The sequence below is a fragment of the Spea bombifrons genome, chromosome 7 (genome assembly GCF_027358695.1).
Source record: "Spea bombifrons isolate aSpeBom1 chromosome 7, aSpeBom1.2.pri, whole genome shotgun sequence".
Classification (NCBI taxonomy): domain Eukaryota; kingdom Metazoa; phylum Chordata; class Amphibia; order Anura; family Pelobatidae; genus Spea; species Spea bombifrons.
Genome location: NC_071093.1, coordinates 44,368,945 through 44,393,296, shown reverse-complemented (window position 1 = coordinate 44,393,296; position 24,352 = coordinate 44,368,945). Strand labels below are relative to the sequence as shown.

At 49.7% G+C, this 24,352-nt stretch overlaps 1 protein-coding gene across 2 annotated transcripts; it reads left to right on the top strand.

The window, feature by feature from the left end:
• The first annotated feature begins 1,186 nt into the window (after positions 1 to 1,186).
• Positions 1,187 to 23,692, top strand: EPN2 (epsin 2). 2 transcript variants are annotated; one of them, XM_053471722.1, is made up of 9 exons: positions 1,187 to 1,325; positions 14,594 to 15,416; positions 18,537 to 18,649; positions 18,906 to 18,998; positions 19,392 to 19,581; positions 20,036 to 20,212; positions 20,509 to 20,604; positions 21,288 to 21,497; positions 22,865 to 23,692. In XM_053471722.1, the coding sequence occupies exons 2-9, from the start codon at positions 14,819 to 14,821 to the stop codon at positions 23,176 to 23,178; spliced, it is 1,791 nt and encodes a 596-aa protein (XP_053327697.1). In that variant the 5' UTR covers positions 1,187 to 1,325; positions 14,594 to 14,818; the 3' UTR covers positions 23,179 to 23,692. The 2 variants fall into 2 exon arrangements, with proteins under 2 accessions (XP_053327697.1, XP_053327696.1); XM_053471721.1 differs by lacking the exon at positions 1,187 to 1,325 and adding an exon at positions 6,350 to 6,570.
• The last annotated feature ends 660 nt before the right edge of the window (positions 23,693 to 24,352 follow it).

Genomic DNA, 24,352 nt, shown 5'->3' with positions numbered 1-24,352 from the left:
TGCATTACTTCACATATGGAATGCCGGGTCTGGAAGTTACTAATTAACAAAAAAATAATTTTTTTCCCCCTAAATTTTTATTTCTAAGAGCAAAAATATATATTTTTAACATTAGAATTTGGCAAGGTTGCTGCTCATTAAAGCTGCCATTCCGCCTACTCTGCTGAATTGAGCGTCTTTATCACTAAATGCCGCGTCAGGAACTTTATTCTTGGCAACTCTGGATGCTAAAACTTTTCCCGGAAGCGATGTCAAAATTTTGCTTCGTTCTTCATTTTTCAGGGAACCCTTTATTGTCATGTGACACAAAAGCTGGCGCTGATTCATTCGCTGCCATAAATGCTGAATAAACAAATAACTAAATAGTGCAGTGAATGTTTTGCCGAAGTGGGACAGCACCTTTAGAGAGACTCTGTTACCCCGACGCATGCACAAGTTCCACAAACTGTATTCATTGGCAAAGCACTGTATAGATGCCGCAGTGCGTGTCATACCCCACCCGCGACAATGTTCCCATGACATCATATTCACGCTCTGACATGCATGTTGCGGTTTATTTTCTTCTGTCTAGGCATGACATCACACATTTAATGTGGTTACAGGAAATGAGCCGTAGGAATCCTTTGAACTCACAGTCTATGCAATTAATGAATGCTCTGTTATTAGATGTAGATAATTGGATTTTTACTCAGAACAGGGTAGTAGATAAGCGGAACAGCCTCCCGGCAGAAGTGGTAGAGGGTATTAAACATGCATGGGATAGACATACGGCTCCTGAATCTAAGACAAGAGAACGGTTAAGGTTTGAGCCTTTACAGCAGGACCGGACGGGGCCGGATGGGGGCCGATCTGCCGGCAGGTTCTATGTCTCCATTCCGTAGCTGTGTTTGCGGTGATACTTTTAATGCGTCAAAGAAAGGGTTAATGTATGTGTGTGAGAGATGTGTGGCCGGGGCCCCTGTCACCGAGTCGTTTCCTGCGCTCGGGTGCTTCCCGCTCTGTACATACAGCTGGCGGGCGCGGACAGCGTGAGGCTCGGCCAGATGTTCCTGCATCACAAGGACAGAACGCGTTCCATCGTTAACTCCCCGGGACAGGGACCTTGTGTGTGTGGGGGGGTTTGTTTTTACCCCCTCCCCCCCACGGACTCGTAGAATATCGGAGAGCTGCAGGTGAGCGCCGGACGTCCCCGGCTTCGAGGGCTTCCGTGACGTCGCGTGACAAGTTGGAAGCAGCTGTCCCTGCCGAAAACATGTGAAGCTGGAGCTCAGGGGCTATAGATAGAGACATCTGCCATGTCTACCCCGCGGTGCCTGCCGAACACGGTGAGTCCGTTCTCTCTCCCGCTCTGACGTCCACCATTCATGCTTCTTCTCACTCCAGACCAGGCCGATATTTCCAAACATTTTCTCTCTAGCTTTTCCCCAAAACCTCTCGAAGTTCCTACTTTTCCTTCCTCGTATGCCGTGCTCCACACTCTTCCCTTCCCGACAATGTCCTCTTCTTCCTTGCGTCTTTCTCCCCTTCACCCTTCTTTCTCCCCTTCACCCTTCTTTCTCCTCCATGAATCTAACTTCTTCTCTTTCTTCTACCAAAGCGCGCATCTCTTTTTTTTCTCATTTCTCTAAATTCCTCCTCACGCTCTTTTTTTTTTATTTCTGCGGAGTTCTTCACAAATTCTCCAGCCATTCCCACCCCCCAACCTCATCGAAGACGAGTCGAAGCGCTTTAGAAACAAAAAATTTCAAAAATCCCCCGGTTTACGAAACGAGTTCTTCGGCTTCTGGAATGAACCTCAGGGACAGGATTAGTGAGGAACCTGCGCGGTGTGTTTGGTGGGGTTGGGTTGAGAAAGACTCAGTTTTTCTTCCCGTGGCGTTATTCGAAAATAGCTTGTGGCTTTTGTACTTTTTGGGAACCATCCCCTGGGACCCCCGTCACTCGCCAAACTTTGTTTCCGGACGCTTCTTGCGATGAGAACGTCGCGTCGATTCCCATGAACACCATGACGCATGTGAAGCCTCTGACGAAGGGTAAAGACTACTGAAAGGGTCTACCTTCTGGCCATGGTCCATGGTGGTGGACCTCTGGGTAAAGACCTTCTGCCCATGGTCTATGGTGGTGGACCTCTGGGTAAAGACCTTCTGCCCATGGTCCATGGTGGTGGACCTCTGGGTAAAGATCTTCTGGCCATGGTCCATGTTGGTGGACCTCTGGGTAAAGATCTTCTGCCCATGGTCCATGGTGGTGCTCTACTCCACCCTGAAGTGGAAAGAAAGAAAGGCAGGAAGAGAGAAAAGAGAAAAAGGAGAGAAAAGAGAAAAAGGAGAGGAGAAATATAGAGAGAAAGGAGAACGAAAATGTGAATGAGCAAAGACGGAAATGAAGTCAAGGGAAAGATGAGGAAATACATATATGTCCTGTCGTATGATGTCATACATGATACATGTAACTGGGTTCCTCTTTTGTTCCTGCACCGGGTGCTGCGTCTTTGTAGAAAGATCTCCTCTGCGGGTGGTCACCCTGTAGATGTTGCCCAAGGTTCCGGAGGGCGAGGCGCCGGACATCCTCGGGCCAGAAGTGGGATGAATAGAAATTCTAGAACCCCGGAATGCGGACGAGGAGTAGGTAGGAAAACATTTTAACCCTTTCAGTGCCAGAGGAGCAATAACCCCCCCCCCATTGCATTTATCCTTTAAAACCGCTCCGGGGCTGCGAGGATGACGGATATATAATCTGCCGGCACGACGTGCATAGAGAGAGAACCGGGAGCCCCTCACAGGCATCTTTAACCCCCCCCCGTAAGGGTTCTAGTAAATGAAGTGCGTCGGGGGGGATTTTCCGCATTCCCTGAAGACATTCCAGGCGGCGGTGACTCGGAGTGAAGCGGAGGATATTCCCACGCGCCGGTTCTGCCCGGCGGGGTCCCACTCGCTGTGTTTTAGGCTCTCAATATGCTGTCGCTGCCAACGCAGATGGAGGCGCTGAGTCAGCTTCGGACGCGTCGGGGAAGAGGGTGTCAGGAAGGAAGAGAGAGCGAAAGAATGAGCCACTTCCCAGGGTTACGCGACGGGTTCCTGGCCGCCGACGTTCTGCTCCTTAGATAAGGCTGGGCAGCGAGCCAGGCGGGGGAGACTCCGGGCCTAATTGGGCATCTGGCTAATCTGGCGGAAGCCACGGGCAGCGGAAGCCACGGGCAGCGGGACCATTCATTAGAGAGAGAAAAGAGAGAGAGAGAGCGGAACATCGGCCCAGCTGGGATCAGAGCGAATACATTGTATCAAGAAACCGGCACATGTTCACACGAACAATCCCCGGCGTGGGGGTGCTGCGAAACGACCCCCTGCTGGGTATTAAGGGGAATGCAGGGGGGGCGGATTAACCTGTTGGTTGCCTTCCTGTAGGCCGTGTATGGATCAAAGCTTCATTCTTACATTGGCTGGGAAGCAGCATCTATGGCCCAATTTTGCCTCTCTATCCTGTTATCCCACGCTAACCTCTGTCCGCATTTCCGGGGGCGGGCGTGACAGCCGGATAAAGTGGCAAAATCGGGACTGTCCTGTGGAAAGCAGGACAGTTAGGAGGCATAATAATGACAAGTCAAGGTTTCCACCGGCCAATATCAGACCCATCTGGGTAACACATTTGGCAAGTCGCTGCATCCGCACCAAGGGCTATTATAGGGTTAATATTTCAAGCTTCTCAGGGTTACCTCATTTAGAAAGATCCCAGGGGGCAAAGCGTTGTACTGCGCTACACTGTATGGCGGCTTCCTGGGCCACGGCAGTTTTACTTGTGGGATTGGTGCAAAGCAGACGCCCCGATCAATATTTCGGGTATTATTATTACCCCCCCGGAGGACGCAGAGGGACGGTTAATGGGTAGCCAAGGCAATCTGCCAAGGCCACCCAGGGGACGTCTCCACAAGGCCACTCACTGCTTTGATGAGTCCATCGATGGGATGAGGTCATTATTTGTTTTGATGATGTCATCGGGGTTTAAAGGTATATATCTGGCAAGATTAGGCGGATCGATGCTTCATACACCGAATTACCATCACAGGGTTAGTATGTAAACGCGTGTGAGTGCGTACCGCTCAGGAAGTCCACACATTAACCCCTTAATAGCCTATCACAGCGCGTAATGATCGAATGCTTCTAATGAAGGTCCGTGATTTGCGAGAAAGTTAAGATATTCCGAACGGAGTCACCTGTGTTCAAGCAGGGATTCCGGATGTGATATAGCAGGGACAAAGGAACCAGTTGGGATGCTCTGATATCAAATTAGATATGTGCCCATTCACACCCAGACCGGGGTAAAAGTTACCCCTTTGTTAAACTGTTAAATAGTGCTCGCTCTCACCGTAGGCTCATAGAAATATAGAAGAGCCATACGTCTATCCCTCACTGTATGACCCGCTACCACTTCTGCTGGGAGGCTGTTCCACTTAAATCTCATTCTCAGTAAAGTAAAACAACTAAACAAGTTGTGACTTTATTCCTACTCCTTTGCTTATCTGTTTTTTTTACGTTATAGTGAGGGTGGTAGATAAATGGTACAGCCTCCCAGCAGAAGTGGTAGAGGGTAATACAGTGAGGGTATTAAACACGCATGGGATAGACATACGGCTCCTGAATCTAAGACGAGACCAACGGCTGATTAAGCAGGAGAGAGGGGGCGACTAGACGGGGGCCGGATGGGGCCGATCTCCCTATAAACGTTTCTAGGAGGAGAAGACGATTCTTAATGAGAACTTTCAGGTTTGTAGTAAATAGAAAGTAGTAGTTATTCCTGTGGATTGGTGTAGATGGTAGAGGGAGACGGTTGGGGGGTCTCTGAAGATTGTTTGGGGTTATTAGATTGATTGCCGGGGGCCGCCGGGGTATCAGCCTGCGACGCGCTCGGATAATACAGAATAACCTTGCCGAGGGATCTGCTGGCAGATGGGGATTACCGCGGGGAGATCGGATCCAATCGCAGGCTGAGCTCCCGGCGGATCTCTGCCAGGCAGCCGAGTTATTAAGGCGCAGCTGCTGCCGGGTAATCACCGCGCCGCCGGGCGAAGCTGCCAACGTACCGCGTGATCCAAGCGAGCGCCAGGTAACACACGGGCCTCGTACCTGCTTACCCATCTAACAGCAACACGCAACCTGTCAACGGATCGGCCCCATTCGGCCCCCGTCCTGTTTCTCCTGCTGTAAAGACTCAAACCTTAATCAGTCGTACGTCAGGAGCCGTATGCCTATCCCATGCATGTTTAATACCCTCACTGTATTACCCTCTACCACCTCTGCTGGGAGGCTGTTCCACTTATCTACCACCCTCTCAGTAAAGTTCCTCCCATTCCATCTCAGCCTCTGATCCTCTGGTGTTAGATTCCGGTCTTCTGTGATTCTTCCTGTGAAATAATAATTTTTCTGCCCCCCCCCGGTGTGTGGAACGCGTCGGCCCCGGTCCCCGCGGCTCGTTATCCTGTCACCATGCGGCTCGGCTCCCGCCAGTTGGTTCCACGCGCTGCCTGCGCCGGCGAGATAAGCCGAGAGGGCCGGGCGCTACCATTCGAAAACTTCACCCACTCAAATCTGCCGGTCTAGGCCGGAGAACGCGCACTCACACTCACACTTCCCGATTACATAAAATGGCACAAAGCGATAAGGAGAGAGCCTGGTGTTTGTGGGGAGAGAACTTGGTGATGGGGCAATAGACGGAGGGGGCAGCACGAGGCTCACCCGAGGGTGACAGATACCCCAGGGAGGGCAGCTATAACCCTCTCTACCCTACACCCAGACACCAGTGTGAGTTCAAACTCAGCACCCCTACTCCACTCAGTATCCTACCCACAGTGTCCCCTGTACTGACTCTGTGTAGCAGACCCTTGTTCGGAGTGTGAGTGGGCACCAGTCCCCTGTACTGAGTGTGAGTTAGTGTCAATCCCTTGTACTGAGTGTGAGTGGCTGCCAGTCCCTTGTACTATGTGTTAGCATTCTTGTACTGAGTGTGAGTGGGCACCGGTCCCCTGTACTGAGAGTTAGTGGGTGCCAGCGCCTTGTACCGTGTGTTAGTCTCCTTGCACTTAGTGTGAGTGGATGCCAGTCCCCTGTGCGGAGTGTGAGTGGGTGCCAGTCACCTGTGCGGAGTGTGAGTGGGTGCCAGTCCCCTATGCCGAGTGTGAGTGGGTGCCAGTCCCCTATGCCGAGTGTGAGTGGGTGCCAATCCCCTATGCCAAGTGTGAGTGGGTGCCAGTCAGTGTCACTCACCCTCTCCATGCACTGCTTCCCCTCCCTTTCTGCTCTCCCCCTCCCTGCTCTGGTTTCGCTGCCTCCCTCCCTTCTCTCCTCCCTTCGCCCTCCTCTCCTCCCCAGCCCGGCTCACATCTCCCCGCCAGCGCTCTGCCGCTCCACAGACACCCGATCCCGCTGCCCCCGCTGGCCCCAGAGCCTCCCCTCTGCGCTCTCACCCCGAGCTGGGAGGGGTGGGGGGAGAGGATCTGCCTCCCTGCCCCCGCTAGATACCCTGACCGGAGTCCCGTCCCGGAGGAGCCTCACCGCAGAGAGCCGGCAGCCCAGTGGGGTGAGTGCGTCCCTCCCTTTGGCGGGTGTATTGGGGTTCGGGCCCGGGCCTCGCATGCTGCCTCCCGGGGCCTGCTGCATGAGGAATGACTAAAGAGCGAGGCCTCCCCGGGTCCGCGGCCTGTCCCTCCGCGCGTCCCGTATTTATTTATTCCCTTCCTCCTGTGGGCTCCCTGCGGCTACCGCCAGCCCCTCTCACCCAACTCTCTGAAGGGGGCTCCCTGGACCCCCCCCGGCCTCATGTGCCCCAGAAACTAAATCAGCCCCCCACCTACTCACCCGGAAACCCCCCCCGACTCCCTTAAAGGGGGCAAGTGAGGCCCTGGGACCCCCACACAGGCCGGGGCAATAAGTGTGGCTGTAAGAGCCCAGCCAAGTTATATTTGACGTCACATTAGCTGATATGGAGCCTCTTCCTGCCCCCTTTGTTCCTGGGGTGGATTTCTGGGGGAGGGGGGTATTATGGATAAAGTGCCCCCCACCCCTCCGCCTCATTGTCAGAACAAAGTCTGTCTTGTTGCCCCCGCCTGTCTTTTTAAGTAGTTAACCCTCCATGCGCCGGGTCGCTTTGGCCTCCCAGCACAGACTGTAAACCAAGGGCTGATCTATAATGTGTAATTCTGGACCATTGGTTTCCATGGTGATCACTTATATTTCTCGCACTGTATCCCCCCCCCATGTTTGCACCCGTTGTGATTGTTGGGGGGTCCAGGCCGCTGTTCACCTGTCTTTGCGATTTGGGGATATTATTTTTTTTAACCGCCGCCTTAAGAGGATATCCAGAAAAACCTGCTTTCTGTTTGTTTTTTTGTTTACTTTTTTTGGCCGCCTAAATATTTTACGAGTGATGGAGCGTGATTTTCCTTTTTACCATTTTCACCTGAACTCAAGCAGGTCATTCTCAGCAGTGAAATAGCTTTTGTGCATCGTCCTGGTCGAAGCTTGAATAATGCAGTAATGCCCTGGGGGGGGGGATATCCTAGAATCATAGAATCTTCCGGCTGACCGGCCCTATCCGGCCCCCATCTAGTCGCCCGTTTCTCCTGCTGTAAAGACTCAAACGTTAATCAGTCGTTGGTCTCGTCTTAGATTCAGGAGCCGTATGTCTATCCCATGCATGTTTAAATCCCTCACTGTATTACCCTCTACCACTTCTGCTGGGAGGCTGTTCCATATATATATACCACCAAGCAATAAGGAAGATTTTGTCATCATAATATGTAAGAATGGGTTGAAAAACTGAAAAGGAAAACTTTTTTAGAAAATAATTTGTGTATATATATATATATATTTCTAATTTGATATTTTTATAAATTATATTTTTTATTTTACTATATAATTTGTTTTATCAAAAAAAAATATATATTTCATTTACTACAGAATCTATTTGTATAGATTATATATTTTTATTCTGTTATATTAAACAATTTATATATACATTTATATATATTAATTTTATATTTTTTAAATAAATTATATATTTTTTATTTTGCTGTATAATTAGTTTTATCCATAAATTAAATATATATATATTTAATTTATCATAGCATTTTTATATCTTTTTATTTTATTATATGAAACAATTTATATATATATATATTTGTTAATAATTATATCTGTCTTATTTTATGTAATTTATGTTTCAAATGGTTTTGCTACAGCAGGAAATCATTAAAAGCCGGCGTGTATGGGGTTAAATCCGATTCGGCCTCTGTGGAATTTCGTAGTAAAGGAAGTGAGGTCTCATTAGTCCCTAAAATCCCACCTTCAAGCCGTGACCCGCTCACCAGCTGCGGGGCTCCGATATTTTAGATAAAATCAGGAATTTACAGTCGGTGGTTATTTTTAGAAATATCGACAATGAGCCTTCTTGGCTCGCTGGCTGCGGCTTTCCAGACTCTCGCAAGTGACCTTTCCCCACTCAAGAAACCTCTTCCCAACTCGCTCTCCAAGCCCGCGCCCCGAAAGGGTCCGGGGAAAGAGTTTTGGTGCGCGGATTAAGTTTTACTAAAAATTGTGCGTCTGGGCGGGCAAAGGAAACGGTGCGGACCCTGTTTTAGGGCAAATTGGTGAGAAATAAGAAAGAAAAATAATAATAGTAAAAGATGGAATAATGTCTTAGAAATGATTGCATGCTCTTCGGGCTAGACCGACCCAGCGCCTGTATACTGTATATATATATAGGTGTGTGTGTATATATGTATATATATATATATATATATATATATTATATAATATATCTGGTACATAATTATGTATATATTATATAATTATATATATTATATATATTTATAATGATATACGGTATATTATATATATATATATATATAATGTATAATATATATATATATACACACACACCCCCCTATATATATACAGTATATAGGCACTGAGTCAGTCTAGCCTGAAGAGCATGCAATCATTTAATATTAATATTTTATATATAGTATACATTTATGTAACAGTAACACTTTATTCTATTTATAGTAACGAGCGCTTTGAGACGTTATCGAGCGTTTAGGTGAAAGCGATAGAACGGACACTTTTTATATACATTGTCTCTTATAGAAAACTGATTTTTTTGTATCTTATTGCGCAGCATGTGGCCCCCGCGGCCCAGGTTAGCGCCCGGCTGGTGTAACGGCGATCCGGCCCCCGCTGATTCCCGCTGGATGAATAATTCCACCCCCCCCCCGGCAGTTTAAACATGCCGTATGTTCTGCACACGGGATTGTTAGCGTGCTCTGGAAAAAGCCGTGTGTGTATACATGTCTCTTATATAATAAACAACTTTCCCCGACATAATCACATGACCCACGCTGGAAATTTCCACTCGTCTTTGGGGTCTGCGGGGGGGGGGACTTCCCACTCCCCAGGGATTTTTTTTCTTCTTGTTTTATTTATTTAGGGAATTGTTAAAATTCCATTTATGGCGTCAGGAAGGGTTTTGCGTATATATGTATATATATATATATGGAACCGGTAGGAAGTTTATAAACCCCGCCCAGCTTCTGCCCCTGGCGAATCAGGGTGCTGAGGGGGCGGGGCCTGGGAGGTAATGTGCATGCGCACAGTTCTGCGCAGTATGCGTTCTCCGATGTCCCAGACGCCAGAGAACGAAACCGGGATCCGACAGCGGGATAGAGTGGCAAAATCGGGACTGTCCCGCACAAAGCTGGGCTGTTTCCATAGAAACAAAAAAAAGTGTCTTAAAAGTTCCTTTGCTGCTTTTCTGGCCTGTTTTGAGGCTGGATCGTAGAAAATGTATTTTTTTTCAGGCTTTTAAAAACTTTTAGATAGTAAAAGTCAGAATTTGCCTTAAAAAAAGAACGAAGCAGGTAGTTTTTGGAAGCGTTTGCGGAAGCGATGCGTGGCCGGGGTGACGGACGCTTCCACGGACGCTCTATAATCAGGGAACCAATCGGCAGCAGCATCAAAATTATTGTGTGATATAGCGCCATCATATACCGCAGCCCTGTACAATGGATGGGGAGGAATAATTATGTGGCTCTAGCGGACCGGATGGCCGACCCCACGCTCTACACATGAAGAGGGGTTTTATTACATAAATATATATATTATTTTGTTTTTAATGTTGAATCATTTTGTCCCAGTGGAACGGCAGCTTTAAAGAAAGGCAAGTAGCCCCCGGCCCGAGTCCCCTCTCTGCAGAAGGGCTTTTAATGGGGGGGGGGGGCAGTGGAGGCCATTGGCCACTGGGCTGCTCGGATATGAATATTTTTCTAGAAACCAAAATAGTGGGGGGAAAAACCCCCAAAAGACCAAAATCTCGTAATTTTTAAATGGGAATTTGGCGGCGGTCCGGCAGCGAATCGGTGGCGTGGGATTTCCGGCGGGCTGCGGTGTATTTCACCCTCTGAACTCTGTGCGCGAGGATGCAGCCTGTCGCTTAGCAACCAGCAATGACGTCATGGAAACCAGAAGTGGAAGTTTTCGTAATTAAATTACTCGCAAACATTAATAAAAACGTTAGGGGAGGGGGAGGGGGCAGCGTCTGGGAGCCTCCAACCAATCCCCCGCTCCGCTGATCGGGGGCCGGGGGGGCCACGAAAAAAATACAAGTTTAGGCAAAAATACACAGATTTTAAATATGTTGAAACTGAAAAGAAGAGCCGTTATAAATATATAACTGATGACTGTCCTGAGATATCCAGGACAGTCCTGTTTTATGCGCACGAAAATTCTACATTCTTGTTCAGTTTGGTTAATTTGCCTAGAAGAGAAACTTTTTTGTTTTTCAGTAATTAATATTACTATTATTTGTTTTTTATAGCGCCGTCATATTCTGCAGCGCTGTACAAATATCTATAGATTGCTGCTGTATTCTGGTACAATTTCTTTTGAAAGAAGAAGCTGATCTGTATTGAGCCAGACCACAAAGAAACACCCTCAACCACTTCTGCTGGGAGGCTGTTCCACTTTTTTGTAAATATATCTTCCCAGATCTCCTTTTTATCTAGAAGCAGGGAAGTAAAACTGGTAACATTTAGAGCGCGAGCCGCGGTGTATCGGAATTCCGCACGGCAGTTCAAAGAAGCCTGGAGACAAACGCAGGAAAAAAACTCAAGCTGGAGTTGAAAGCGAGTCGAGCCGCGCGGGGCGATCCTGTTTTCACCTGCACGTCCGGCCATTTACACACAAAGGGCAAAGTAACGGCGGGGGCCACATATATTTGCCCCACCTGGGCCACGCCCAGATTGCTTAGGCCCCTCCCTTTGGTGCATGCGCGGCTTCAGCTTTAGAATCTCTGAGTGCCTGAAATGTAAAGACAGGACATAGCGGCCACTTTAAAGAATGTATGGAGCGGTTTGGGACTGTTGGCAGCTATGATCACACATTTCATATCCTTTTTTGTAATAAAAAGTTTATATTAAATATCTGTAAACGCATCACCCCCAGAAAAAGTTTCTGCGGAATCGTTTTAAATATTAATGTCAGATTTTATAAGCATTTTATGTATTTTATTTTTTATTTTATTTATAAATTTCAAAATTTCTTTATTTTATTATTATAATTTTTTTTAGTGTGTGAGTGTGAGCGTGCGTGTGAGGGTGCGAGTGAGTGTGAGCGTGCGTGTGAGGGTGCGAGTGAGTGTGAGCGTGTGTGTGTGAGCGTGTGTGTGAGTGTGAGCGTGCGTGTGTGTGAGCGTGCCTGTGTGAGCGTGCGTGCGTGTGTGTGAGCGTGTGAGTGTGTGAAACGCTCATTTCTGTTCCGTGTCCTTAAAATACATTTACGTTTTCAGCTCCCCATTGTGGTCGGTCATGTGATATGATGACTCCGCCCCCTGCTCCCGGGGCTCACAGCGCTCACTGCTTTACGGCAGAACGTAAAGAAGAGACACGGGGGGCTTACGTAGATTCCTTAGCATTACCTGTTTTCTTACAGTGCGGCAAATTCATGGCTTTTGAATCCATTCTGGGGGGGTTTCCCGCAAATTCATCAATCCTGAAAAATAATCATCAATTCCGGCCGTCTTTATTGAGCTGCCTGGGGCTTCCAAAGAGTCCTTCGTCTTTTCTTAGATTCAGGAGCCGTATGTCTATCCCATGCATGCTTAAATACATTCCCTATATTAGCCTCTACCAGCTCCACTGGGAGGCTGTTCTGCTTATCTACTACCCTCTCAGTAAAGTAAAACTTCCTTCCCCCCCCAATAACTCTTTTATATCTTTATTGGATTTTATTGCCGAAGATCTTGGCTCTTTGTGTATTTATTTACTCGACCTTCACTTGCTAAGTAAATTGGGAAATTTAATTACCCTAAAGACAATAATGGAAGTTAATGGGTGCCTTTTAGTATCTGTCTGCAGATCGGCCCCATCCGGCCCCCGTCTAGTCGCCCGTTTCTCCTGCTGTAAAGACTCAAACCTTAATCAGTCGTTGGTCTCGTCTTAGATTCAGGAGCCGTATGTCTATCCCATGCATGTTTAACACCCTCACTGTATTACCCTCTACCACTTCTGCTGGGAGGCCGTTCCACTTATCTACCACCCTTCCATAACTTTCTTCCATTCCATCTCAGCCTCTGACCCTCTAGTGTTAGATTCTGGCCTCTTGTTCTCCCAAGTGCGTTACTTTACATTTATCATCGTTACTCTGATCTATAGAGCGCCTGGAGGTTCTGTAGCCCAGTAGAAGTCATTTTCTTGGGGGGGGGGGGTAGTTGCCCAGGGGGCTGACTTCCCTGAATCCCTGGCTGTGTTTTCTGGATCCCCTGTCCAAAATTTAAATTGTTGCTGGTGTTCTGATTGGCCAATGAAGACCCCGCCCCTTATACCTATAAAAGGAGATTTCCTCTTCTCTTTTGCAGAAGGTCCCACTAAATATTCTTTTGCTTCCCGATTGGTTCTTTCTCGACTAATCTCAGTTTCTTATTGGTTGCCCTGTTTGTGTTCAAAAATGTGGAAGAGAAGAAGACCTCGAGATACTTATTCCTTTAACATATTAATTTGGAATTATCTGGAACTATGATGTCATCATAGGACTTTTTACTGCTGTTGCACGCCCAGACGGCCGTCTGCACCGATTTATAATGTAACTACCAAGAAGATGTAGATTAGAGACGGCCAAATACTTTCCCCCAGATAAGTATCTGGTATGAAGGTTAAATGCTCTAAGGAGTTATGACATCATAAGGCATCTGTTTCTCTGTCTCAATCCACACAGAGAAATCAACAGCATGCGCGATGATGTAAAGTGAGTTCAAACACAAATAAGAGCTCAGGTTGCAAAAAAAATGCACGGTGCAAAGAGTAGTGGATATATGGGATGGCCTTCCAGTTGATGCAGAGTTTTCAATTGTAGCATGCCCAATATTAACCCTTTAAGAATGCTTGCTAAACAGGGGGGTGTAGAATCTTGTATAGTGATTAACAGCCCCCATCTGGGGATCGAGGGGGCCTCCCTGTCGCCCTAATACCTGGAGCACTCCCTACCCCCCCATTCTGATAGTATATTCATTTAACTTACAGGAGGAGGAGAGGGGGGAGAGGTCCGCTAAGGAGTGAAAGGCACGGTTAGTGTGTGGAGGGGGAGCGGACCGCAGACAATCAGCGTCTAATTAATATTTAAATAGCCGGCCAGTAAAGAGACCGAGGAGTCAAAGGCACACAGGGGTGTTTTCTCTGCCCGGGCTGCCCCCATTGTCTCTTTGGCCTTTCTCCCCCCACTCCTTGTCTTCCTCTGCTTTTGATATGTTAATGTAGGGCTGCCCCCCCCCCCACCAGCAGCAGCTTCCAGAGTAGTTTCAGGATCGGGACAGGAAGGGTGGTCCGCAGCACTGGGAAACGCTTCCAGAAATTGGGGGCTTTGGCTGCTAAACTGCTGGCAAACGAGTGGCCGCGGAACGGAGGAAATGCATTAATCTGCAGCGTTACGGACCGTCGTTTCTGCCGTCCTTCGTCTTCTCCTCCTGACCTCGGGTTTGTAGATCACTTCTTACTCTGAGGGGCTTCCTTGTAGCTGCCTTGGGGATCTGTGTGGTTTGTGGTTTTTTTTTTACCCCGTTTTTTTAGAAAACTGGAACATTAAAAGCTGGGATGTCCTTTCCACCATCCGATCCAGATCCAGAAGGTTCCTCAACCCATGGGAAGGGTTTGGACTTCTGGATATCGACCCAACTCATTTGTTTCGTTGTAGGATGAGCCGATGTCCCCTTAAACATATAAAAAAAACAACGTTTTCATTAAAAAGGATAGTAGCCAAAAAAGTTCAAAAAGTTGAAATTTATCTATTTTAGGGAATTTTCAGGTTCCTCGATGTAGAAGAAGAAAAAAAAATGTAGAATTTTTTGGGACGTTTTCTCTACTTGGTTTCCTCCTCTAAATAAATCTGAACGGCTGGATGTTGGTGTCCGGTGTCTGTGGTTGTCTTCTCCTCGTTGCGTCTCCTGGGTGAGGTAGCTTCAGGATCCAATGCTGTCCCACCACAACTGTTGGTGGGACCTCCACGCGAGCGATCGGGGTTCATTTCCGGGTTCTGATTGGTCTTGTTTTCTCTTCTAGCTCGTGGAGTTGGGAAATGCAGGAGAGTTGAGGAGATGCTCGTAGTCGGAGCCTTGCTGACCGCCACTCGTTCCTCGTCGACGCGCGGATTCCGGCCGGAGGATCGGTCTGTGAACATCGTAACCCATGGACAGCTGGGCTCTGGATCGTAGCTGATATCTCCGACCGCGTTTTAATTGGGCGGACATCGAGACTTTTCTTTCTTGGGTTTTAATTGGTACAAAAATGACGACCTCATCCATAAGGAGACAGATGAAGAACATCGTCAACAATTACTCCGAGGCGGAGATAAAGGTGCGGGAGGCCACCTCCAACGACCCGTGGGGTCCCTCCAGCTCCCTGATGACGGAGATCGCCGACTTGACGTACAACGTGGTGGCCTTTTCAGAGATAATGAGCATGATCTGGAAGAGGCTGAACGACCACGGGAAGAACTGGAGGCACGTTTACAAAGCGCTGACTTTGTTGGATTATCTCATCAAGACGGGCTCGGAGCGGGTGTCCCACCAGTGCAAGGAGAACATTTTCGCCATACAGACGCTGAAGGACTTCCAGTACATCGACCGCGACGGCAAGGACCAGGGCATCAACGTGCGGGAGAAATCGAAGCAGCTGGTGGGTCTCCTGAAGGATGACGAGAGGCTGAAGGGCGAGAGGGCCCAGGCTCTCAAAACCAAAGAGAGAATGGCCCAGGTGGCCACCGGGGTGGGGAGCAACAACCAGATCTCGTTTGGCCGAGGATCTAGCCAACCCAACCTGTCCACCAGCTACTCCGAGCAAGACTACGGGAAGTCCGGTGGATCACCAGCGTCCTATCATGGCTGTAAGTATAGAGTTTTATCATCCCCTTGGGGGGGTTGGGTTGAGTGATGGGGTAGTTATGGTCTCCGGAAAAACTTTTTATTTTTATTTTTTTGGCTGTATTTTTGTAATTTGGTGACTTTTTTTTTTTCTACTGGTCCACCCATTTTTTTTTACTGGTCTCCCCACAGTAAGAGAACTCTGCCCCCCCCCATTTCTTTTTCTTAAAGACGTACAGATGTGTTTAGGACAGCTGGGTTTCCCATCCCCCCCCCCTCGCCCAAGCCTTTTCAGCTGTGCGGCCGCTCCGGGGCTTCTCATCTTTTTTTCCGTCCCGAATGCGCCGTTTAGTTAGCGCGTGTCTAATAATTACTATCACACCGTTAATGGAACGCTCCTTAGTGAATACGGCACTATAACGATCTCTGTTTGGGAAGAACAAGGACAGGTCGCCCCCCCCCAAAAAATAAATCTTTAGCTGTTTTTTGTGAACTACATTTCCCATGATCCTCTGCAAGGTCAAAGGTCGTAGTGTGAGGGGCTGGCTGGAGAAGGCGCTGTTCACAAACAGATGGCGATTTACATCTCTGTAGGGGGTCCTTATAAGTTGTTATGGGGGGGGTCCGTATATATAGGGCGAGGGGGTGTAAGAAACCCGTTTCCTGTCCTCCTTTCCTGGTCGTTATCCCTCCCCGAAAATCTCATTTAGATTCTTTTTGAAATGCAAAATAGAATGCAGCGTGCCACCCCCCCCAACACCCCCGGACTGCCGTTATATATACATCCAGTGTGTATATATATATAATGAGCCATACATACATCCCAACATAGAACGCAGCGTTCCCCGCCCCCGGACTGCCGTTATATATACATCCAGTGTGTATATATATAATGAGCCATACATACATCCCAACATAGAGTACCTTTATTTATTACGCGTATCTTAACCTGCTGAAAAAAATAACCTTTAGGAGAAGCTGCAGCTCCCAGCCAGCCTGTTTCCGTGCCGCTGGGTGCAGGGAAAGAGGCAAATGCTCGATATATCGCCATCGCATACCGCAGCGCTGTACAACGTGTTATTATTATTATTATTATTATTTATATATCGCCATCGTATACCACAGCGCTGTACAACGCGTGTTGTTATTTATATATCGCCGTCATACTCCGCAGCGCTGTACAATGTGTGTTATTGTTTATATATCGCCATCGCATACCACAGTGCTGTACGTGTGTTATTATTGGTATATCGCCATTGTATACCGCAGCGCTGTACAACGTGTTGTTGTTATGTATATATCGCCGTCATACTGCGCGGCGCTGTACATTGGGGGTGTATCTGTGCAGTTCTATAGTTCAGACCCAGCAGTTTCAGCTCTGTTTCTGTCTCGCGACGCCCCGGCCGGTGAAGTTCTTTCTGTTGCTTGTTCACAGCGTGCGGCGGAAGCTGCAGCCTCACAGAGCCTTTTTTTTGTTTTGTTAAGGAATGGGGCCGTCCGACTCTTTTTCCTCCCCGTTTTCTTCCTCCTGCGATAAACAGACGAGCTCTTCATGAGAGGAGACGTGACGCTCGCGAGCGGAATTTGGGAATAACAGCTGATTGTAGGAAGCGCTGACATTGTGAGCGGCGCGGCTGCTTCTCACTACAGCCCTCTATAAAGGACGCATTCACTAAGACTGCGCCGGCCCGCCGTTACCCCGCGCAGTCCCGCCGTTACCCCGCACTGTCCCGCCGTTACCCCGCACTGTCCCGCCGTTACCCCGCGCAGTCCCGCCGTTACCCCGCGCAGTCCCGCCGCTACCCCGCGCAGTCCCGCCGTTACCCCGCACTGTCCCGCCGTTACCCCGCGCAGTCCCGCCGTTACCCCGCGCAGTCCCGCCGCTACCCCGCGCAGTCCCGCCGTTACCCCGCACTGTCCCGCCGTTACCCCGCGCAGTCCCGCCGTTACCCCGCGCGGTCCCGCCGTTATTGGCGGTAGAGGGTAATACAGCGAGGGGATTAAACATGCATGGGATAGACATACGGCTCCTGAATCTAAGACGAGACCAACGACTGATTAAGGTTTGAGTCGTTACAGCAGGAGAAACGGGCGACTAGACGGGGGCCGGATGGGGCCGATCTGCCGGCGGGTTCTATGTAGTTAGTAAGAAATACAGATAATCGCTGAAAGTTCTTCCGCCGCCCCGAAGGGAAGCCAGTTTTAGAAACGTGGGGTCATCGCTGGGATTTTGCAAACTTGACACCAAATCCTTTGTGTTTTGGGATCGCAGGAATTCCGGGAATGAGACTTCTGTGTATCCAATAAATCTGCCCCGACCCCCCCCTGCTTCCTGCCCCCGGGGCACATGCAGGAGGGAAGCCGAGGGGGGGGGTGTAAAGATGGTCTAATAAGACATTCTCTGGGTGTCCGGCAGCCACTGCAACGCGACGGCAGCCGCCGGGCGACACATTTAACGTAAAAACACAGAATCTGCCCGTTTCTCCTGCTGTAAAGACTCAAACCTTAATCAGCCGTTGGTCTCGTCTTAGATTCAGGAGCCGTATGTCTATCCCATGCGTGTTTAATACCCTCACTGTATTACCCTCTACCACTTCTGCTGGGAGGCTGTTCCACTCATCTACCACACTGTTATATTGCTGTATACAGTAATAACCCCCCCCAGCGCAGGAGCCGCCGTTGCTGTCAGTCATGTGATATTTTGGGAGAATTTCAGGCTCAAACACCACACTGAGCTGATGCTTTATGGCGATGCTAATGAAGTCCGTTCCTCCATAGATGTCTACTAGTCAGGGTGAATAAGACTGAGCCATTCTATTGTTCCCCACAGGCAGTATGATAAGGAGTCGGGGGTTTAGTAGATCGGGGGTCAGATAACAGAGCGAGAATCATACAAACGGCTGATATGCAGCTGCCTGAAAACATTTATATTATGGGGCAAAAAAAAAGAAAAAACAGAATATTTTAGAAAATGTATTTTTAATCTGATTCTAGTGATAAAAGTTGTGTTTTTTGGAATCTCCCGGATTATTTGGTCTCGGAGGGTGGGTGGTGGGGGGCCGCCTCTCTGCGCGGGGGTCCGGGGGGAAGCTCCCATGAATCAGCTGCGTGACCTGAAATGCCTTTTTTTCTCGTTCCTTCAGCCACGTCTCCGAGGGTCTCTTCCGAGCTGGAGCAGGCCCGGCCTCAGACCAGCGGCGAGGAGGAGCTGCAGCTTCAGCTGGCCCTGGCAATGAGCCGAGAGGTGGCAGAGCAGGTGAGTGCGGGGAGCCGTCGCCATGGAAACCAGTATCAACCTCAATGTCGTGGATTTCCCCCCAAATCCCTTCACAATAGATAAATAATATAACCAGGACCCCGACCGCCGGGAAGGAAACATACTGCGTTTTTTAAAGCTTTTGTTCCACTTGCTCTGCCGAGTAGAGGGGAGCCGCGTCCACCACTTCTTCGGTGACGGACGCCCGCGATCCGGTGAGCCCCCCTTCAACCTACTCTTTTTTGTGTCGCCGCAGGAGGAGCGCATCCGGCGAGGAGATGACCTGCGGCTACAAATGGCCCTCGAGGAAAGCCGAAAAGATACCATAAAAGTGCCGAAGAAGAAAGCGGTGAGCGACGCCTCTTACGCACCCCCAATACTCCCCCCCCCCACGCGCCGGCCCTCTGTCTCTTAATAGATACAACGTAACAACCCAGCCCCGCGACGAATGATACATAGTCCTCTGCTAGACCAAACATCTAATGTGTTGAAGAAGCTCGCGGGCCCTCAGCGGTCTCTTCTTGGCAGACCAAGTAGTCAGAGTCTCCATTTTTTCCAGCCGATACGGCATTATCTCTCTTTCTTCAGCTCCTCGTCGGCGACCCCCTTCTTTATCCGAGGACCCCCTTTTATATACAAGGACCCCCCTTCTTTATCCGAGGACCCCCTTTTTTATCCGAGGACCCCCTTCTTTATCTCCTGGTTCCGGTACGAACCCCCGTTTGTTTTCTCTCGTTTGCAGCAGAAGACGTCTCTCATGGACCTCATAGACGCTCTCCCAGCGGCAGCGGCTTCCGGACCCCAGAAATCAGAGCCTTGGTTGGCCGGAGCGGCGGCGGCACCAACACCAGCGACGGCATCTAATAGCCACCCCGACCCGTGGGGAGCGGCTGCCTCCCCGCCGGCCTCGCTCGACCCCTGGCAGTCTTTCGGTAAGTAGGTGGGGGGTTCGATCCGTCGCCCGCGGTCTGCAGGCGGTCCGGGGGGGGGGTATACATTAAATACCCCATTAAATACATTAAATACCCCATTAAATACATTAAATACCCCAATAAGTATATTAAATGCCCCATTAACTGCGTCTGCTTTATAATGCGGCCAATTAAAATATTAGCTGTCAATACAGCACAAAAAAAAGTTAAAATGTTAAGGTTTTTTCTGTAGGATTCAGCTGGACTGACACAAGTATTATAGAGATTTGGGGTCTTTTTTGCAGTTTTGTAAAATAATTTATTCACCGACCTCCTTGTAAAAGCTCTGAAGAGCAAAAACATAAAATATACCGGGCTGTTCTCGGCTGTGTCGTCGTCGTGTGGTCGCCGCGTGTGGCTCGCACCGGTGTGTAAATTGTGACGTCCGAGTGTCTCACCTCTGCTGTTTGTTTAGGAGGTACGAAGACAGCGGCCCCCAATGATCCCTGGGGGGCCGACGCCGCGTCAGCCCTGCCGCCGCTTCCAAAAAGCACAGACCCTTGGTCTCCCGCCCCGCCAGCAGGGGGAACAAATGGCACCGCGGACCCCTGGGGGCCACCTCCTGCCGCCAAGAGCGCTTCATCTAACGCAGGTAGGACGTTTTCAGTTTCCGTAGCAACAAGCCTATCGGTAGCTGCTTTTGTGTCACATGACAAGCGTTCCCAGCAAAGGGAACGCGGTGCTGCAGGTAGGGATACGCGGTGCTGCGCATGTGCGTGTTTATTGGGTAATGTGATCCACGTTTCCAGTTCGCGTGACATCACTAACCGCACGCACATGTTCATGCGTGTGGAGATGGAAGCGTGTGCCAGCGACACGCAGAAAGCTCCTGATTTCCAGTAACGAGTCTCTGACCTATTTTTGCGTTATTTTTTCCGTGTCACGCAGGGGGGGCTTCGTTCGACCCGTTCAGTAACCTCAACGGGGCCGCCAAGGACGACTTCTCGGAATTCGACAGCCTCCGGACCTCATCCAAAGTATCAGGTACCTCGACCCGAATCCAGACGGGTTAACCAGCGAACGCCCAGAAATCAGACAGTATTAACCCCCCCCCCTGAACATGCGCGGCTCGGCTTGGCCGCTGTCCAGCGAGAGAATTCCGAACATTCCGCCGACGGGCTGCAGATTCCCCGTTCGTTCTGCTCCAGGATGGGGTAGTAAATTTATGATGCGTCCCAGGTGCCTGGGGGGGGCCTTCGTGCAACATCTGGCAATAGCGTCGTGGGGGGGGGGGGAGTCCCTGGCACCAGATCAACGGCAGCTCTCCATATGGCAGGAAGAGCTTGTTAGCCGGAGGTCAGAGGTCGCGCATGTCCCTGCGGTTTACACAGGACTTCTCGCTCTGGGGATGGCCACGAATATCGAGCAGAACTCCTAATTCAGTCAGCACCTGTCCCCTTTTTAGAAACACAGACTCCCCCGGCAGATCGGCCCCATCCGGCCCCCGTCGAGTCGCCCGTTTCTCCTGCTGTAAAGACTCCAACCTTAATCAGTCGTTGGTCTCGTCTTAGATTCAGGAGCCGTCTGTCTATCCCATGCATGTTTAATACCCTCACTGTATTATGGCAACAGCCAATCAGGCTTCGCGAGGGCGAAGCACACGTCTCCGTTAACCCCGCGCTACACGTTGTCCTAATTGGCGACTTTTTGTGTTTTTTTCCCCCCAGCGGATTCCCTCTCCACGCTCCCGTCCATGCGCAGCGGGACCACCAGCCCGGATCTGTTTGATTCTCAGAACGCAAGCGGCACCAAACCGACGGCGGCTCGTAAGACGCCGGAGTCCTTCCTGGGGCCCAACGCATCCCTGGTGAACCTGGACACGCTGGTCCACATGCCCCCGCCGGCCGCCCCCACCTTCAACCCGTTCTTGGCTTCCGGTACGTGCGCCTTTTCCTAGTCAGCGGTCCGGGGGGCCATGGGGTTACTTTGTATCGCATAGACCTCCTGTGCCCACAAATCCCACTCCCAGTACCTGCAGCCATCGCGCCCCACCCCGCAGCGGACTCCTAATACAAATGTGCGTTACCGTATGTTTTGTAAAATTCCGATCACTGACTCTCTGATGGATACATCGCAGAGACCTGGAGCTCATATATTCGGGGATATACGGTAATTCCTGAGGATGATTGAGTAGGAGGGGGGGACTCAGATGCAGGATGGAAACCGAGATGGCTGAGACTTAACCCCTCGCTGTGCCGAGCCAGTCATACAACGAGCCTTCCATTAACCATCTGTGCACCGAAAGGGGTTCAGCCAGCATTTGCAGCTGTTAATGCTTGGGCGGTGCATCTCTCCGGCGCATTAAGGGTTAAATAAAATACCAAAAGGGGGTGACATTACGGCCGCTAGCCTGGAGGATTTCCATTGTTAATCCAGCCTTGTTCTGGGGTCCTCGGCGGTCTCCAGTTTCGCCGAGGACTCTGTGATTGGCTCTGGCACCGCGCCGGAGGCTCTTAATTCCGGAGAAACTTTCTTTCCTGTCTGTCTGAAAATCGGAAGCGACCTGTTTACATTTGGAATTCCGCGAATACCGCGGGGAGGGGGTTCTGAGCTGCGTTATAATAATGCCTCTCACAGGGCCGGACGCCCCCTCCTCCCCGGCTCCTATTTCTCCTTTTTTTTTTTTTTTTTTTTTTTAGGTTTTCAGGTATTTTCCCAATTTTTTTTTTGTATACATGGAGCACAGAACATGCCACGTCCCACCGATCTAACTTTTAGAAAACATAGTCTTAAAAACGTAATAAAATAAAATCAATAACCATCATCGAGCGAAAAAAATTATATTTTTCTCAAATATGTATTTTTAAACAAATTACCGGTTTTAAATGTATCTCCCTTCAGTCTGGTTTTCCGATCCTTCTGCTGCTTTTGACCCAATGGTGTGGTCCTGTTGGACTACAAATCCCACCATCCATAGCAGCTATCGGGGATCGGGATACAATTCCCATCGAGGACCGCATGTTCCAAGCTTTGTTCTGTATGAAGTTGACGTGTTCACGTGTTGACCGTTATCATGGTGACCCCGGCTATTGACCCGGTTTAAAGTTTAACGGTTTAAAGGCTTAGGAAGAACAGAAAGGTCTCCGGGCAATAAAAATAACGTAGCAGCCAAAAAATGGCACTTTAATGCCCAAGGACTACTCCCCCCTCCCCCGTGCTTTATGCTTCTGGTTACCAAACCCGTATAATCCGCCTTAATCCACCCAGCAGATCCAATATTTCTGTTGCTTTTTGCTTCCCGTAGGAGCCGCCACATCGGGAGGAGCGCCGCAGGTCAACCCCTTCCAAGTGAACCAGCCCCAGGCTCTCACACTCAACCAGCTGCGCTCCAGCCCTCTGATGGGAGCGAGCGCGTCTTTCAACGCGATGGGGACCGCGCCGGCCGACCCTGCGCCGCCTCTAGCCGCGCCGCTCCTAGGCGTGTCGACGCTGCCGGCCGCGCACCCAGCGGGACTCGGGCTAAACATGAGCATGTCCGCCACGTTGCCCCACCACGGCACCGCCATGCCGCCGACTGCGGCGCAAGCGATGAACGTCACCAACCCCTTCCTGCTATGAACGTTGGGATTTGCTGCGTGGGAAGAGTTCCAGCCGAAGGCCGGGCGACAGATAATCCGAGGCAGACACTACATGCAGACACACCGCTTCGCCATCTTTTGTTGTTGTTTTTTTTTTGTTCATATCTTCACTCCTAATGACGTTTCTTCCATCAGCAAAGGGGTACGCCGCGTCCGGTGGCCCTCCGGGGCCGGCGCCGTCCCGCCTCCGCAAAAGGAGTCAGAGCTGGAAGCTTCTCGCCAAAGTCAGATGCGATCCTCGGAAGTGTGGGGGAGGGGGTGACGCCGATGTAGACACAGCCGGACCCTTAAACATCCAACAAAACAAAAAAAACTCACCCCTCCTGAGCCAATCCTGGCTCATCTTTTACACCTTTTTTTGGGGGGGGGAATGAAAAGCTATACCTGTTGCTTTGGGGAAAGAAAAGAAAAAAAAACCAGGCTTGTGGGTTTCAGCTGATTGCATTGGTTAAGGAAATGCAAACATGGACGATAAAAGCTTAAAAAAATCCTAACGTGTGTTTTTTTTATTTTTATATTTTATTTTTTTTTACCCCAGGCTATGTCCGTCCAAAAGTATAGGAGCCCGTTAGAGTTTATCGGGGTTGGTGTCAGTGGTGGGATATTTTACTCTGGAACCTTAACTCGGTTTATCAGGGTGGTTCCGATGACCTCTCCCATAACCGTTGTGGTCACCAGAAGAGCCTTCGCTTGAACTCGAATCTTTGAGCTTCGTTCCCGACTTAACGAGACCCAGCAGCACCTCCACGTTTAGTGAATACACCAGTCTCTGAACATATATCTATACGTTAAAAGTCACGATGCTGTTCAGTGCTATCGATGGAGAAGTCTCCAGTCTCTGTCGAGTTGCCGTTGAGTTTATCGGTAAGGTTGGTCGGCCCGCCTGGTTCTGGCTCAGCTCGCGTCGTCTTCAGGAGTCCAGCCGAGTCTCTCGAGGGTTAATCCGGAAGTCAAGCTGGTTTCGCCCCATTTCAAGTTGTCTATAACGGATTGCTTGGTCAAAGCCGTCTCGATGAAGTTGGCCTCGGCGGCTCTACCACCAACGCGATTCCGCTTGACCTTCAATGGACGGACCCAAGATGTTGGAAACGTCCCTTAAGACCCAAAGGAGCTTCAGGCCATCGACTTCGAAATTCAGCGGAAGAATAGAATTC